The sequence below is a fragment of the Trichogramma pretiosum genome, unplaced genomic scaffold (genome assembly GCF_000599845.2).
Source record: "Trichogramma pretiosum strain Unisexual culture from Peru unplaced genomic scaffold, Tpre_2.0 scaffold32, whole genome shotgun sequence".
Taxonomy (NCBI): domain Eukaryota; kingdom Metazoa; phylum Arthropoda; class Insecta; order Hymenoptera; family Trichogrammatidae; genus Trichogramma; species Trichogramma pretiosum.
Window position 1 is genome coordinate 91286 of NW_019641641.1, and position 18907 is coordinate 110192.

Here is an 18907-nt window from a genome sequence, read left to right on the forward strand (position 1 = left end):
CTAAAAAAAAAAAAAAAAAAAAAAAATTTTGAACAGAAGAGTCAAAGCGCTGCCTAAAAAGAAATGAGTTGATTATCAAACTACAATTCAAAATTTAACTAATGACTATATTACTTTTAAATCTAATGGGAATGAATTGGAATTTTCGAAAATTATTTTCTCCAACATTGTTTTAGAATAAAGTCTCTTTATTTATAAAAAAAATGAAGAATTTTTTATTCATGAACAAAGGTATTCGTGAAAATGGTATTCGTGAGATTTGTTTTCGTGAATAAAGATATTCGTGAAAATCGGTATTCGTGAAAAAGGTCATTCGTGAAACGCGTTCCGTGAAAAGGGTAGGTAACCGTAAGAGGTACTTATTAAGAATATACTTATTAAACCAACAAGCTGTGTCCATACATTATCCTTACTGTGTATATTAAAAATTAATAGGAAATAACTAAAAACATTCAGAATATTTGGTTATCTGATTCGCAGCACAAGCGAGCTTGTAAAATTGTTGTACTAAGGCTTTGGTTACCTACCCTTTTCACGAAACGCGTTTCACGAATTAACACGAGTTAATAATAGTTAACTATGATACAAATGCATAATTCAAAGTTTCATAATTAATACTTGAGCGCTACAGATCCAAATAGAAGAAATAAATTGAAGGATCGTTAATACCTAATGACAATTAGATTGATTTCAAACTCGGATTTCAAATTTTTTTTATGGATTGAACCTAATCTATGATTAGTGTAGTTATATACCTAATGTATAATTAGTCTTATTGAATGTACAAAGATCGCAGGAAATAGTATCAACAAAACGAGCCAGAAAATCATGTATTTTCAATTTAATTTCATTTTTTTTCTTTCTCTCTCTCTCTTTTTAAACTACCCCTTCTTAGAAGGACCTGCAGGAGGCTTAGAGCCTGTGCGCAGGAAGAGATTACTACTACCCCCTCCCTATTGTCTCGCATTTGCCCAGGCCCGAAGACCTGTGGGGCAAGGGAAACCTGGGGGTATACGTAGTGTAAATGCACTACACCCTCCTCCTCCTCCTCCAGGGAAAAACCCGCCCCGAGACAGGCGGAGCACATGGGTTCTCATCCAGCTGAATGGTAATCGGAAAAATCCGATTTTAAATCTCCATTTAAAATTTCTTTGAGAAAAATTTCCTTGATTTCTTGGAAATTTTTTACCAGTAATATTTGAGCGCAACACTTAAAATGACTTAAAAAATCGATTGTTTAAACATGTCCATGGACTAAAGTAATTTGTTCATCAAAATCTAACATATATTATCGCAAATTACTCTATTTTTCTCTAATAATTAAAAAAAATTGAGCTCTACGACTATTTTTTCGCCCTGTAGGCTTTTTTGAAGGTACCATTTATAATTCGCAAAATGCCCAAAAATGGAGTTGATTTGAGCTAAATGAGGGATTTTACGTACTTCCAAAAAGCCTACAGGGCGAAAAAATAATCGTAGAGAGCCCCATTTATTTTAAATTACTGGCTGAAAAGAGTAATTTGCGATAGTACATGTTAGATTTTAATGAACAAATTACTTTAATCCATGGACATGTTCAAACAATCGATTTTTTTAGTCATTTTTAGTGTTGCACTAAATTTTTCCGGTAACTCGATATTGACTAGAACCTATTCTGATATATAGGATAATCGGAAAAGCACTTGGCGAACGAAAACGGGCTTGTAGCTGGAAAAATTTTGAATTTAAGTTTCTTTGGAATTTTTTTCTAACTTTAATAGTTTCCAAAATAATCGACGAAGTAAAACGTTAAATTTCATGAATAAAAGGTCCTTGTTCGGCAGCTGTTTTGACGAACGAGAACAAGTTTTCAAAATTTGACACATGAAATAAAGTTAAGATTGTGTAAGGAAGTAGACAGCCAGTACAGAGTCCGGCGGTACTCCTTCCTTTTACCCTTATCCTAGACCCGTGTCGAGAGAGAGAGATCCGAGTATCGCGAGCCCGATATGAGACTTGGATCGGCGCCGTTTACAAGAGCGCCGAATCCGTAGCGAGAGACGCGACCCGTGTGTAAGATCTGCGCGCCTGCTGAGGAGAGCAGACGAAAGGCTGTCACAGAAGGGAGGCCTGATTTACTGACGGGCCAACGTGTGAGAGACTGTGCGAGCACTCTGTGCTGGTCCGCGCCCAGCGACGCTTCTACTCGAGGTTCTGCGTCGAGTTCGGTTGTGTGTGTGCGTACGAGCTACCTGTTGCGAATCCATCGTCGCCTGGCTTTCCTCTCGTCTGCCCTCGCTTCGTCTGCAGTCAATTTGGCCTGCATCACCTGCCCGACAATCAGCGTCAGCAAATGTAAGTCGCCTACACCTCTCTCGCGTGCATGCGCCATATATCCTATTATTGTGTAAGCTCGATCTCTCTCGACGTCGTCCTCGCTTAGCCTCAACTCACGACCGCCGTATCTGCCGTGTCTAGCCGCGGTGGCCTAATCTCGTGTGCGTATTGTAACGAAAGGATATTCTATGTCAAACGCGTGTTCGAAACCCTTTACTTGTAATTCGTCGATTCATTTAATGTACAATATATTCAGGCGTCACATTCGTGACTGGCGCCCTTTTCTACAATAAATTCAGCCTCATTGTTATTGTTACTTTTATACATGATCGAGTGGATTCTTTCGACACTCAGACTTTCCTTCTTCTTTTACAGCACATGAAGATCTCGCCGAACCATTTGCTCGTGTCCCGAGGGTGAACGTTTACAATTGTCAAATATGAAAATACGCTGGAGCTCTCTAAAGTACGTGGATATTAGCTCGTCAGTGCAGCTGTCTAAGTACGTGGATTTAAGCTAGCCTTTGCAGCTCGTCAAAGGACGTTGATTCAACCCATTAAGTTCCAAGAGGACGTTTTTTCAACACTTTATTTAGCCACTGTATTTTTGGTGAAATCGGGTCAAATAAATATGCGAGTAACCAATTTTAATGTAAAATTTAATGCCCTTTCAAAATCTGGTCTCAGATCGGATAAAATCGAGTTTAACTTTTGACCTGATTATTTTTTCGAAAATCTGAGATCAGATCAGATTCTGAAAGGGTATTAAATTTTACATTACAATTGGTTACTCGCATATTTTTTTACTCCAATTTCACCAAAAATACATTGGCCGAATAAAGTGTTGAAAAAACGTCCTGTTGGGACTTAATGGGTTAAGCTCAATGGTGGAGCTTGGAAAAGTATGTGGATTTAAATTCGCAGGTACCGTTCAGAAATATACGGGAATTTAATCTAGCGCCTGCAGGTCAGAAAAATACGGGCAAATAAGCCACTCTTAGCCGCTTGCAAAAGTACGTGAATTAAAGCTGTAGCTGTAAGACTAACAATTTTCGTTTCTGAACGTCAAGAGTCGAAGAGGACATTGCCTACCATCGTTTGGTGCATATCATTCGAAACACATCTGAAAATTTTGTCATAATTTCGTGGCTTTAACTTTAATTTTGAGACCGTCAGTCTCTCTTTGTCGTGTTTTTATATTTCACATTCTTAACCTTATTTCATAAGGCATATTTTGGAAACAATTGCTTGCTTTTAGTTTATTTATATTTCGGGTACGGCGATGCGCTCGTTGTCATTCGTCAAAACAACTGCCGAAGGAGGACCTTCGCAGGACCTTTTATTCATAAAATTGAGCGCTTTACCACGTTCATTATCTCATAAACAATTAAAGCTAGAATAAAATTCCAAAGAAACTTTTACTCAGAATTTACTCAACTACACGCCTGTTTAGGTTGGCCAAGTGCTTTCCGATCACCGTGTATATGGATTCATGAAAGACAACTTTTCCGAGAAATCCAAAAATAAATTTTCTCGATTTGATGAAAATAGACTATAATAGAAACATTTGAAAATTGAAAAAATTTCGATGAAATTTTTTGTCACGATAATTTCGATTGACTTGCTATGAAGGCAATGAATTTTTTAAATATTTTAATGAATTTATAGTCAGTAAAAGTGAATTAAATTTAATTTTTGCTATATTCGATAGTTATTGTCAAATGGTGAAATTTTTTTTTATTCAATTAGAGCAGATAGAAGTTGTGATTACGATTTACATATTTCATCAACTGTCCAAATGCTCCCATTTTTTTTCTATGGATCGTCATTTTTATGCAAGAGGGGCTTAGTTATACCTTCAGGATATATTAGAGCTTCCAGAAACAATTAAAATAGACTTGAAGCGAGGTATGAATTCAGTAAAACGAAAATGTTGAGATTTTCCCCAGTAAAAAGGTTTGGTAAGATCTCACGTAGGAACTTGCTTAAGACGGTAGGTAAGAACTTAAGTAAATTCTTATGTTCAATTATCAGACAATTTTCATACGTAAGAACTTACTTATCCTTGGGATACTTGTTAATTCTTCGGAAATAACTGAGGACCTATATTGCATTTGCTCTATAGTTATAATGCCACATCTTCTCCTACTCCATTTAACCCAGTGAAAACTTGGGTAAATTCTTACCTGGGCTTTTTTACACAGTAAAATATTATTTTTTTAAAAAATTAGATATTGTCAGTCATTTTTGAAATTATTTACGTAATAATTTAGAGTATATTTATTTTTAAACTTTATAGAAGTGAAAGTTTCCCGGGACCTGACATTGAACCGGTAATCAGTCACTTAAAAGTCCAACGCCCTACCACTTGAACCATTCATTGAATACCCCATCGGAAAAAGTCTGAACGAAGCCTGATTTGATCATCAAGCCCGTATCAAGCTAGCGATTCGTCCCGTAGAGCGGGGATAATCATGTTCTAATCCAGACCGGATCTTGCCCGGATGATAGTGTGAACATAACCTCCACTATGCGATTGAATCGTACGAATGTAACTAAAAATGTATATTTTCGTAACTTTTTTTCCAGGCTAACTTTTGAAAAACGGCTCTGTGGAGCCCTTCGTATTGTTGCTGTGAACAACTACGACAAATTTCAGCCAATTTCATCGGATAGTTTTCCCGGAAAACAGGATCAACATTTTTTATCCTGAAAACAGTAATTAAAAATTTTGATCCTGTTTTCCGGAAAGACTACCCGATTAAATTGGATAAAATTTGGCGCAGTTATTCACAGCTACAATACGGAGGGCTCCACAGAGCCGTTTTTCGAAAATCGGTCCAGTAAAAAAGTTATTTAAATTTACATTTTCAGATTTCGGTTGGTAAAAATCGGGGCTTCGGCATCATCTTAATGAAATGTGTGTATACAATTTTTTCAACGGCTTTTATCTAACTAAATTTACTTTAACATAAAAAAAAAACTAGTTGAACAATATAATTATTAGTTGAAAATCTTGATTTCGCTCTCACTTTGGATGGGCACTAGATTAGGATCCGGACTCGGCGATGACTTTCTTCAGATAGTCGTGACTTTTTGGTGATAATGACGACCCGGGGGGGTCCGCTCAGTAAACCAGGCTCAAATTGAACGTGGTGATGACTTTCTTCAGAAAGTTGAACTTGTTATGGGAGAGCCTGGGTGAACCAGAGTGGACCACCCGGGTCGTCATTGTCACCAAAAAATCACGACTATCTGAAGAAAGTCATCGCCGAGTCCGGATCCTAACGTAGTGCCCATCCAAAGTGGGAGCGAAAGCAAGATTTTCAACTAGTAATTATTATTGTTTAACTAGTTTTTATTTTATTGTTATGACTCTTTAGCCAAATATTTATTAATAAATATTATTATCGCTATTACTTATACTTGCGCGCATCTTAGCTTGTCAGGCGAGCATGTGCGTAAAAGAGCTGGGTAAGGAGGAAATGAATTGAACTCAGCATTTTCACAAATGACTAATTTTACTATAATAATGAATTGCGGAGAATCACAAAATATTACAGTTTTGTTGCGAAGCTTAATTTAATAAATCCAACCTTGTTATGCTCGGTGGGTGGATCTTGATGTAGCGATGCTGTTGCTAAACGACTGCACTGCCAATGGTAGAAATCTCGGCGGCGATAAATTTTGATGATAATTGACTCACTGCACTTTTAACTTGTTACTGTACACTGTCTCTACTAAACCAGCGTAGCCCCACCGTGCATAAAGTCTCATACTGGATTTTATTCGTCCTCGTCCGCGACTACTCTCTACGAAAAAGACGTAGCTCTGCCGTACTCAAAGTTCAAAATCCGTCTCTCCCTCGTATAATTTGCGTGGGCCAGAGATTGGAAATACCTGTAACTGATTACAATTTCCTCGAATTGTAGCAGCTAGCGAACCTCCACAAACATCTGAGCAAATAGCGTAACACGCGTTCGATCATCCGTGGACTACAGTATGTGCTATCATCATGGGCTATAGCGTTTGCAAAAGTCGCACTGCTCGGACAATGGGGGACTGTTCTTCGTTTTATGAATTGCGTGGAATGAGGTATACACGTGATGTCCGCTTGGGCTAAAAGCGTAACAGCCACGGGTTCTTATCAGCGTAAATAGGTGCAAGTGTATTGATGTGATATCTTGTAGGCTGCTACCTTCGGTCTTCTGTCCACTTATTCCCAGAAATCTCCGTTCTTCAGCACATAGCAGTGCGTCATCGATGTCGTTTTACCTGGTACAGTCTAAGCGTGGGCGGTGGCCTCCTCTTATCAGAACTAGCATTTGAACATCCGAAAAAAGGGCGTTATACTTCCACAGAGACTCGCGCGTGCAACCGTCGAATGCTTACGCAACGAGTGCCTTTATCTCGGTCTCATTTATGCATATGCTCTATCTCGCGCGTGACAAAGGCACGCTCAAATACCGAGGCTACTCGTACTACCCCTATGATCTAGTGATCAAGGTAGGGGTTCATTTAGTGCACTTCAAACACGACTGCTTTTGTGCTATAACATTATGTTAATATAAATGTGGTTAGATAAAAGCACTTGAAAAAAAGTCATACACACATTTCATTAATATAACTTTTTAGTGAACTTTTCTATCTATATATATAAAGCGAAGTTGGTGTCTGTTTGTCCTTTATGATCTCAAAAACTATTTGTCCAATCGGCTTGAAATTTCTACCACGTATTCATTATACCACTGCGCAGGTTTCTATCATATTCAAACCATTATTTGCTTATTTATTTTTGAGTTCAGAATTTTTTTCGTATTTTACCACTTTGCGCGCTCGCTCGCCCCTTGCCCGATTAATGGTTATAAAAAAGACCGAAAGCAGTTGTTTTTTTTACACGCGGTGAATCGGAATACGTTGTATTTGATGTGTACATCTGTTATTAAGCTATTTAAGTTTTACAAGTGTGTGGACTCAACTTTTACATTTCCTACTAAGCATTTGACGTGGCCTGTTTAAGATCTTTTAGGCAGTCGAATTTGTTGAAAAAATTGAACGTGGGCGAAGCCACGACGGGGTCGCTAGTATCCAATGAATGGTTCAAGTGGTAGGGCATTGGACTTTTAAGCGACTGATTACCAGTTCAATCCCAGGTCCCGGGAATCTTTTTCACTCACTGTTTAAAAAATAACTGACAATTACTAAGTTTTAAGAAAAATAATATTTTACTGTGTAAAGAAGCCCAGGTAAGAACTTACGTATGTTCTTACCTACCGTCTTAAGCAAGTTTCCACGTAAGATCTTACCAAACCTTTTCACTGGGGTCAATGGAGTAGAAGAAGATGTGGCATTATAACTATATAGCAAATGCAAAATAGGTCCTCGGTTATTTTCGGATAATTGACAAGTATCACAAGGAATGAAAATGCTTTACAAACAAGGCTTTTAATACAACCTGAAAAAAGTAGAATTTTCCAATCTCTCTTAGCCCTCTGCGATCTGATAGATGATGCATTCGATAACGATAGTTCCATTGATGTCAATGTAAATATGCATAAAGGTGATGAAGATGTCACAAAAATAATTAAGTCTTTGAAAAAAAGAATAATTTTGATGACAATAATAAAAATGGGAGCTTATTTAATATTTACAATGAAAAATTCATCACCAAAGAAATATCGTCATATCTACTAACACTAAAACAGTTTGGCGAACAGCTACTTGAACATTTCATAAATGAGAGATTAATTAACAAACACAAGAGTATTTTTGATACGATTCCTCAAACTAAATTGAAATAGTACTTTATGCAACAGGTGTGGATATGCTTTTTCTGCAAAACAAGGGGTTGCAGCGCGAGCCGAAGTCGAGTTTTGCTGAAAAAGTTATTCACACAAGTTTCAAACAATATTTTATAGCACAAGAGCCCAAAACTAGCGGCAAAGATGCGATTTTTAGGTTAGAGTGCTATACAATTTTTTACGATGAAACCCCAAAGAAGATAAACGATTAAACGATACTAAAAAATACGAAAGAACTTTTAAATTTTCAGCATACACTTACATTATTGAATCAAAGAGGTATTGCTCTAGAAAATTACGGAGAATTTGAAATCTTAAATTATCCTGAAGCATTAGCAGATTCTAATCGTTTTTATAAGGAGACTACGAAATCAAACTTAATGAAACAAATTGAAAATCGATAAAAATGTCAAGTTGAAAATCGTCAAGTTTATTCGAATACTTATAAAAAAATTCATATATTTGATGATGTAGCTATTTTTTATTTAACAAAATTAAAATGTTGTTACTTTTGGAGATTTTGCAAAAACGCAAAATTGTTACGCTTACGTAACATCATATTTTAAAGATACTAATGTTTCAAAAGTCCCCGTCGCATTTGATAGTTATGATGATCTAGGGATTAAATGTTTACAACGTTTATTGAAGGCAAATGAAGTTGATTTAACAGAGGTGAACGTTAAGGGCAAAACGAGTGTACCCAAAAAAAGTTATGAACATTATGGCTTATCGCAAAAATAAGTAACAAATCGTTGAGTTTTTATGTCAAAATATTTCAAAATGTGTTACTTCAAACATTTATCAATAATTATTTTTAAGTGGAGGTTTTGTTCATTTAGAAAAATGCTACAAATTAATGAGAAGAACAATGTTTGAAATTCCGCAATTAGAAAGTAACCCCTTGAAGTCCGATACGAGAATTTACAGTCATGTATTTTATAATGTAAATTCAATTACATAACTCATATTTCATAGTACGGACACAGATGTTTACATTTTAGGTATTCATTTTTGGTATTTGTAAAAATCGATGAATTGCAAAGTTTTATTTTTCGAAATAAAAAGTAAAAAGTCAAAAATTGTATCATGTGAAATGAATGCTGAGTTTTTGTAGACAGATATTAGTAATTCCCTTTCAGCTGTACATGCATTTACGGGCTTTTAAATGTTTTAGGGTAGTTCGCCATTTTTCTATGACCAGTTTAAAATTATGGAAAATTTTATTTAGATCTCTTGGACAGAAAAGGGGAAACGGCTGACAACTTAAGGAAAACATTTTCAAAAATTCTTAAGGAATTGGTATTAAATAAGAAATTATACCATGTACGTCAGGTGCTTCATATCAGCATCTCTAGTAACTAGTTTACATTTTCTATGCGACAGGCCATCTGAGGTTAAGTTTGTTAATTATACTACGAGGATAACACGACGTCTCAGGTCTATATTTTATGACTTATTACAATAAATAGTGACCATACACTGCTTGGGCACCCGCGCCTATTATTTAAGTTTAAAAACCATAGCTTAACAATAAGGTTTTGGAAATTTTTGTTTTTCTATTTCATCAATGCAATTATAAAGATATTCTAGGACATCAAAATTCATTTAATCCCATTGGCAGTGGGTTGAAAACAGCCATTTTCGCGTTTTTTCAAAATTTTAATGTTAAATATCTCGGAAGAAATCGATTTTAGGAAAAAAAAAATACCAAAGTACTTTTTTTAAAATAGCCCTAAAAACCTAAATTAATTGATTTCTGGTGGAAAATTTAACTTAAATTAGAATTAGTACTTAAAAATTAATTTCAGAGCCCATCAGATTAAATTAACCACAAAGGATTTCATCATTATGTGTAGACCCCAAAGAAAAAGAAACTTTGAACCCGTTTTTTTGACTAAACACTTTTTTTTGCTTTTACAAAGATTTGGTATATGAATATATTGGAATATCACTACGTGCGCGGATCAAGACGAGTACTTCGTTGCGACTCGTAACACGGGTATGTCCTTATAAAGTTCTATTATCCATTTTATTTGCATTTAATGATGCTGAACAGAAATAGGAGCTGTGGGAATGTTTGAAGATTCACAACCACATACACGCTTGGGAATATTGTAAATTCAGGTAAGTTTAAATAATCAAACAAACCGCAAAAAATAGCACAATACTAGGAATACGCCGTTTCAACGCTAGATGGCATGGACAAAATTTTTAAATTCTTGGTATAAAAATGATCGAGGTTTATAAGTAAATACGAGACTGCAAAGAGCCGGGATGAATAACTCCCGGCAAACTTATGGGTAATAACAGCCTACAGTGAAAGTAGGCACGCCGAGATCTCCGTCGTTGTAGCGACTTAAGTGCCAGAACTTGGTGTACCTGAACAAAGACACTTTTGGAGCCAACTATCAAAACAGTCCTTGTGCAGAAAAATCGATGTCTGTCAGAAGAAAAGCACGATGCACCAGACAAACAGGGTCTGTTGTCGTACCTACCACCTTGTCAACAGCTGCACTAACTATGCCATCAGCCACAGCTCGCATCATGACACCACAAGTGAGGTCTGACTAAGATCAAATGATCTAAAAATCCGAACCAACACGCAGTTCTTGAAAAAATACAGGCAATTCAAGGAGCTCTTAGCAGTACCCTATAAGTAGAGCGTCGCTCCTCACCCTTACATACGCGGGTTGCTGTTGTGTGGCAACAAAAAAGTAGAAAAATAAACAGAGCTTAAATACACATGCGGTGCACACTCCCCTATATCATTAAGTAATAATCTTTATTATTGATATTGAAAATAGTTTTTACAACATTACCTCATTTATACTTTTATATCTCTGCATAAGAAGTTCCAGTCTCACTTTTATGTAAGACATAGCTTTGCAATGTATATCGTTACTTATATCACAGGATGATTCAGTCAGCATACAGAAATTTTCAGAATTCATCCATTTTATCAATTCGGATTTAGAAAAATGAAAAATTCGTAGAAATGCAAGTAAGCTTCCAGATATTACTTCATTTCCGGGCCGAAGAGTATATTCATGGTTTATTGGTAATCCCAATTTATTAAGAAGATATATTCTTTGCTCTTTTAACGGATCCAAATGACTTATACCAAGTCTAAGTCGGAAAGAATCCTAAAAAAATTATAATTAAATATATAATATTAGTAATTATATGAAATCTAGAATGAAATATTAATAATTATATTTTTTAAACATACGGGATGATTTCTAAAAAATGTTTGAGCAGAGTTAAGATTTGTTGTTTTATGTTCATACCTAACTGTTTACCTCAAAGAACTAGATTGTCAGCTGTGTCAAAAAAATACATCCTTATCCTTACATTTATTTATCTATCTAATTTTAAATTTAAAAATTTTTAAAAATAAATATTAATGCTAATGCTGTATTAAATTTCCCATCTTTTCGCCGTCATAAATCCATTTTACACAAAAAGTGTAGTCGTAATGCACACGCAAGATGTATCATAGCTGATTACCCTAGATGTCAAAATAGCTATACACTGTGTGTGTAAGCATCTTTATAGGAAGTGTACATGAGAGCAAAGCTGTGTGCAAATGCAGGTGCTTACATTGGAAAAAATCGTATATGGAGGCTTCAAAAGCGTAACCATGGTTTACAACTACGCGAAACTTATATTATACCGATATGTATAAAAAAATAATGCTCTAGCGTTGGCTAGTCAATCGGTCAATTAACAAGACATCACTTTTTGTGTGTCATTCGACAATAAATTTGTCGATCGTCAAATTTATTTTGGCAAAGTTTCGTCTAGCGTTTCTCTAGACCTCTTCAGGCTATAACAAACAAAATTATACATAAACCTTGCTGCGAATCGATGTAAAACTAAGGTCGGTTAATAAACTGTAAATAATAATAATAATAATAAGACTAATTTTAACAATATTAAGACTTATATTTAAATTAAACACACACAAACATATTTATAAAAATAAGCCACGGTACGCAACGCTCAAACCTCGTGTATCTTCCCTTTTATTAATAGCAAAAACATTCTTTTTGATGTAAAACAATTCTGCGATGAGTCTCTTGTACCAGTTATTTTCAGTATGCAAGATCCTGACGTTCTTGAAATCAAACTCATGTTCATGCTCCAATGAGTGCAGTCTCACCACAGATTTCGGATCTTTGTTATTTTTATGCTCACTCATACGTTTACTCAGTGCTCTCTTGGTTTCACCAACATATGTTGCATTACATGACTTGCAATCAAATGTATACACAAAATTGACACGGTCCAACTTTTTCGTTTTATCTTTTCCTAATACACGATGTCGTTGAGCTTATTATTTATTGATGGAATGATATTGATGCGATATTTCTTTAGTAACGGTGACGTGGACTTGATGAAGTGTTGATTGTATGGTGTAACGAATATATTATTCGGTATACTCTCTTCCGCCTCTTGGGCAAAAGCCTACATTAATATTATTTATTATTTATATTTTATAATAGTTATTGATTTACATTTAGCTATTGCTAATATAATAACTGTCGCTTGCCGTACGATGGACCGCGGCGTGACGAGCGAACGCTGGCAGCAGAGAGGGAGAAAGAGCGTCTCTTTAAGGCTTGTAGCCTTGTAGGCATACGAGCCGATTCCTATTTCGGCAATTACCGCGAGTAGAGTAAATTCACCTGCCTCGGGATAATTGATTATTTTGAAAAGTTGTTATTAATGATTTGAACTTGTTTGTCGTTGTATTATTTTGTGCCTTGCGAGCCCAGTGATTCCTAGTTAAAGGACGTGGGCCTGTAGCCGAGCTAGAATCGACGAGCCCTTGGTGAGTACCTGTTTGTCGACCCAACACTTCTCCAGCGCAAACCCATTCACGCTCGGTTCAGCGGAAACCTTTTATAGTCTTGTATTACTGGCCAGAAGGCCCAGATTTATTCTGATCAATACCACTTTATTTATTTAATCTTTAATAAACTTATTTCTCTTTAGTTTTAATAAAAATATAGACAATTGGTTATTTCCGCCCAACCCTAGTGCGCTAGTGTGTGATTGCATAATTTTGTAATTTTCTTACGTGACAATACTCCGAACCCCCGAAGTTAAATATTACAATGGTAAAGTCAGATACAAGCGACTCTTGTCACGAGAATCTGAATTGTTCACAGATCGCAAATTATTTTTACAATGCATACTTATTCTTCTTTTCTTCACAAACTTGTCGATAAAGTGATCAGGATATTAATTCTTGTGTAAGAAGTTACGAACCACCTGTAAATTACTTGCATGAAACCTAGTATCTGAGAGTAGTAAGACTCTGTCTACCAGATTGTAAACCGTATTAATTTTAAAATTTTTCGGGTGGCTGGAATTAAAGTTCACTGTTCTTTGTGACGCTATCTCTTTTCTGTACCAGTTGGTGACAATACGTGATCCAATCCTAATGAATTGCACGTCTAAGAAGTTCAGATGATTCTCCGTTTCAACTTCGTGTGTGAACTTGATATGTGTATTTTGTTCATTAAAGATCTTAAGAATGGTATTAACATGATCGATGTGTACACATGCGAAACCATCGTCGACATATCTATACTGTTCGATCGGTTGCGTAGTTACCGTCGTTGTTTGTTATTTCTTGGATTATTGTTTCTTCGCCTGCGCGAGACGTTACTTCGACGAGAGCAGTTCAGAGTCGCTGACTAATAAAACTTAACAAATATTTAAAAATATCTAAGTTTAAATTTATTAAACGCGAGAGACAGCTTGTTTTGCTCTCTTCTCGATCGGGGCCCCAGCCAATTCTCGATTGAATTGGGCTTAATAACTTAAATAAAGAGATAAGAGTTTTTTCTAGCCTCACGGCTTTTTTCTCACTATAAACAAAAATATTGTGTCCGTTTATTTTAATTTATTAATATCAGAAATATTTCAAATATACGGGACAACCTTCTGGAAAGGAGATTCCCGCAACATATACGAAAACAACGGAACGATATCAAATTCATCTTTCAGTCTTCTCCAGCATTTAGACTCCAAATCTGCGAAAACCAAATCAGTGTAGAAAGGGCTGATAATAGATCCCATCGGGGAACCAGCAATCTGCTTGTAATATTCTCCATTAAACGAAAAATACACGTTGTCAAACAAAAACTTCGTACCCTCTACGACATCCACAAAGGGTATCTTTGAATTCCTACAAATCTCGTTGTATCTGCGGTCTAAGCTCGATAAGACGTCCTCCAACATGAAATTGGTGAACAAAGATACGACATCCATAGAGATAAAAATGTAATTCGGAGGAACTTCAATATTCTTGATTTTTTCAATTAACTCAAAACTATTATTAATGTGTGACAGAGGATTGTTAAAACATGATTTTAAATTTTTTTATAAGACAGGAGCTAAAAAACTAGTAGGGCTATTGACGGTAGAAATAATCGGTCTAAAAGCCAATGATAGCTTGTGTAGACGAAACGTTGCCAAAATAAATTTGACGACCGACAAATTTCTTGTCGAATGACACACAAAAAGTGATGTCTTGTTAACTGCCTAAACCGATTGACTAGCGAACGCTAGAGCATTATTCTTGTACACTAAAAATACGGCAAATCGTGAACACGATGAACAAATTTAATGATATGTATAAATATACCGACTAAATATAGAGTCAGTGAATGAAAGGTTTCAAAAAAGTTTGGTTAAATTCAGCTCAAATCAACGTTTTTAATAAATTAAAGGCTATTATTCAGATGGATTATAATAGTAAATGTCTTTCTCTACTGAATAGAATTTTTGCAGAATTTTTACTTTCAACTTTCATTAATAAAATAACATATAAGGGAACGATGCACCAGTGAATGAAACATTTTTATCAATAAATGAAACCATAATAATTAAAATGATAATATATTCAGAAAGTTGTTAAAAACTATTGAAATATTTAGTAATAATACTCAATTATTTTATAAAATTTCACCACCGATGAATTAGTTCAGTATAATTAAATTATATTAATTTATAAATAAAGTTTCATTCACTGGTGCATTTTCAATCGCTGGGGAGGTGATTTTATATGCTGCAAAATACGATGGAATGGGAATTTTTTTAATTCTGATCACAGCTCTGGAAAGTTTAAGAAAAATTCTGCTGAAACTAATGATAAAAAAATTAATGTTTTGAGATTTAAGGCACTTTTTCCTCCTTCAGCAGATAAACTTTGCTGCGCTTTGCCTCAAGATACCATAACACCCGAGTTGCATATGAAATTCTTTAAAAAACTCCTACCACGATCAGTTCATTAAAAAATACGTGAATAAGAGAAAACACGCTACATAAGCATGATATAATAATTATTCATGATTTAGTTTCTATTGACAAAAAAAATTATTACGAACTTTGACATATAACCCCAAATTGTAAGAATCTCCATATATATTTTAAAGAAATATCACATGACATTTATTACTTCCACCGGTAATAACATGAATGAATGATATGTATTTTCGTTATTTCTGATCCTGTGAGCTACGACTAGAATTGAGTCAGAATCAAGTACTCGAAAAACTATGAGAGGTTTTTGTGTATTCTTTTTGTGTATCATTTGAGATATTATAATGTATAGTTTGTTTAAATAAATAAATTTTAAATAAAAAAAGTGCGCATCCAGATTGTAATTGAATAATTTTTTATCGTTTTCGATTCTTTTTACTTACATTATGATTATTCTCGGGTAAAAATCCTGAGTGGATAAAAAATTCTGTGCTTGTTCTGGATCCGTAGTGTATAAAAATTTGATCACTCTTTTTGAAGTGGCGCATTGCAAAACATTCACAACTGTTTGTAGATAAATCAAAGTTAGTGGTTATCTGAAATGATGATAAAGCATGAAACATAATAAAATAATACTTTATTTGTTGATTATTTGTATCTCACAAGGAGACCACCCCAACTCCGGGTCATGGATCTGCTCCAACATTTTTTAGGGTATTTTATACTCCTAGAAGACATGCCCAGTAGGTTCAGTTTGATCTCATAGGCACCAGGAAGAAGTACAACCCACATGCAATATTTTAATATTAATTATGTGTAAAACCCCCCTTTATTATCACCTGATCACCTGAACACCTTTAAAGCTCTTGTTTCTATGTTCTAAACACATATGAAAATGTACAACAATCCAGCTCTATTGGCTCACGGTCCAAATTCAGATATACAAACCAATTAGAGCCAGAGTACGCTCCATTATGCAATTATGCCTATAATAAAAATGAAACATATTTAAAAAATACAATCGTCACAGCGAACTCCTGAAACAAATGTCACAGCAAACTCCTGAAACGCAAATTTCACATATTTAAATGTATAAAATAGGTCCAATTGCGTGTTACAAGAAGATAAATTTGAATCAACGCCAAGAGGTTGTATTTTTCAAATATTGTTCCTCTTTATTAAAGCTATATGGACAGAGTGAGCCAATAAAGCTGAAGTGTCGCACTTTTTTTCATGTGTTCAGGACATGAAAAAGTACAAATCCAAGTACTTTCAAAGTACTTGGAATTGATTCAATAAGTATTGAGTCATCGGGTTATAATAAAGGGTTTTTTTTACATACAATTAATATTTAAATATTGCATGTGGGTTATACTTCTTCCAGGCGCCTATGAGATCAAACTAAACCTACTGGGTATGTTTTCTAGGTGCACAAAGTACCCTCAGTAAGTTTGGTCAAGACCCATGACCCGAAGCTGGAGTAGTCTCCTTGTAAGTACAGGTATCAAAATGTGCGAGGGAAAAATTTCAGAAATTTTCCGATAAAAAATTAATCAAAAAACTTCTAGAAAATGTTATATGATGTTATATGTTAATATAGACTACGCTACAGTGCAATTTCCCACACACCAATGCACGTCTTCGATCAACTTTATCGCCCAAACGAAGCACCAGATATCTCCAAGGGATACGTAGCTTCTAGCTTAGTTTATCAGCATCGTCTGCTACGCTGTTAAGCTAAAGTAGAGGATTACCGGTTGTGCGTACAACGTGGGATCCTGGTCCTTAAGGATTCAAGGGTAGCTTTAAGGCAAAAACATTTTTTGTTCTATTTTCGAAAAGTATTTTTCTTTATTTTTTCATAGGATTTTTTGAAAATCCTAAATTTTTAATTTTACCTTGCTCACAGAACCTTCCATATGCCTTTCCGTGTACTTTGCACATTATACTTTTTTCTTTGCGTTTTCTGATGTTATATGTTTTATTATAATAAAGAATATAATAAAGAATATAATAAATATAATAAAGAATTTATGTCAGTTTTCGAAATTTTTATGAAAGCGTTGTAGCTACAACAGACAGGTCACGTACACTTCTTCAGAATATAAATGATAATATCTAAGACCTTGGAAGAGGTGACTGGGCCCTAGTTTACTCTGAACGTTCGGTTAAGTATAATTTTGTTTTTATTTTAGATTTTTTTGTCATCTCTATCATACAGCTACTTAATGGACCTATGGATTTGATCACCTCATCTGAGGTCCTGAACACAAATGTTCAGAGCAAAGTTACAGAGTATAGACAACAACAAAAACAATCTTTGACAACAACCTTCACTTTGATGTTCTTAGGTTGCCACAGAGCCTTTTAAAGAAATATATGATAGAAGTTTCAGAAAACTTTTTTGAAAATTTGAGTTCTAAACTGGGATACAGAATACCATGAGAGAAAAATGGCGGAAATCACACAACGATAAAATTATAACATACTGAAATAATGCCACTAAAAATCTGAATAAACTTCTCAAAAAAGACAAAAATCACAAAAGAAGTAAATACCTGGGTAAGGCTCAGAATTTTTTAAATAAACCTGCGCTCGTATGTCACCGATCTTGACGCGCTTTTGGTATGTTATAGTACATGGTAAAAAAGACCCAAAACCAAAATTTTAGACCCCCTCCCCCCTCCTACCCCCCACTTCCGGTATAAACGTCCATTTTCTATCTATATTTTTTCTGAAGGCCTGAAGCAATTAAAAAATCTGAAAAAATTCACAAAAATACTTTTCAACAATCCAAACAACCTTGAATTTTTTCAGATTTTTTGAGTGCTTCAGGCCTTCAGAAAAAATTATTGAAAATTTTGAAAATTCATATACGGCGCTACGATGCAATACAAAGCCCGATCTTTTTTTCCACTTATTTTTGACATCAAAATACATAACCTCAAATTTTTTCAGATTTTTTCATACAGAGCGCTGGCGGTTTTGAGCCGAAAAACGCCCTTTTTTTACGAAAATAATTTTTTTAGGGCGATATGAAGCTTTAAAAAATCTGGAAAAATTTTTTTCTTGTTTTTCAGGTCAAAATACATAACCTTGAATTTTTTCAAATTTTTTAATTGAAGGCGATAGCATCTATGGCTAAAAAACGCTATTTTTATGAAAAACGGTTCCTGGAACCCAGAGGTTCCGGTAAAAAAATTTGAAAAAATTTTTTTCGAATTCCTTGTCAAATTTTAATAAATTTTGACCGTCGCAAAATTTCGATTGGAGCTTCCTAGCTCATTCTAGAGCATAACAAAGATTCGAGCGAAATTCTGAAGACGTTCATCACAATTACATTATTTTTCAAATTTCTTCAGAATTTCGCTCGAATCTTTGTTATGCTCTAGAATGAGCTAGGAAGCTCCAATCGAAATTTTGCGACGGTCAAAATTTATTAAAATTTGACAAGGAATTCGAAAAAAATTTTTTCAAATTTTTTTACCGGAACCTCTGGGTTCCAGGAACCGTTTT

General features: G+C 34.9%; 1 protein-coding gene across 1 annotated transcript in view; it reads right to left on the reverse strand.

Moving 5' to 3' along the window:
- LOC106652751 (histone-lysine N-methyltransferase setd3) overlaps window positions 1-18907 on the reverse strand; it is a 41407-nt gene that overhangs the window by 2675 nt on the left and 19825 nt on the right. Inside the window, exons 5-6 of the mRNA XM_014371881.1 lie at window positions 15835-15987; window positions 10936-11259 (exon numbers count right to left, since the gene is read on the reverse strand). Of these exons, the coding sequence (XP_014227367.1) occupies window positions 10936-11259; window positions 15835-15987 (477 nt within the window). The remainder of the gene's footprint in view (window positions 1-10935; window positions 11260-15834; window positions 15988-18907) is intronic.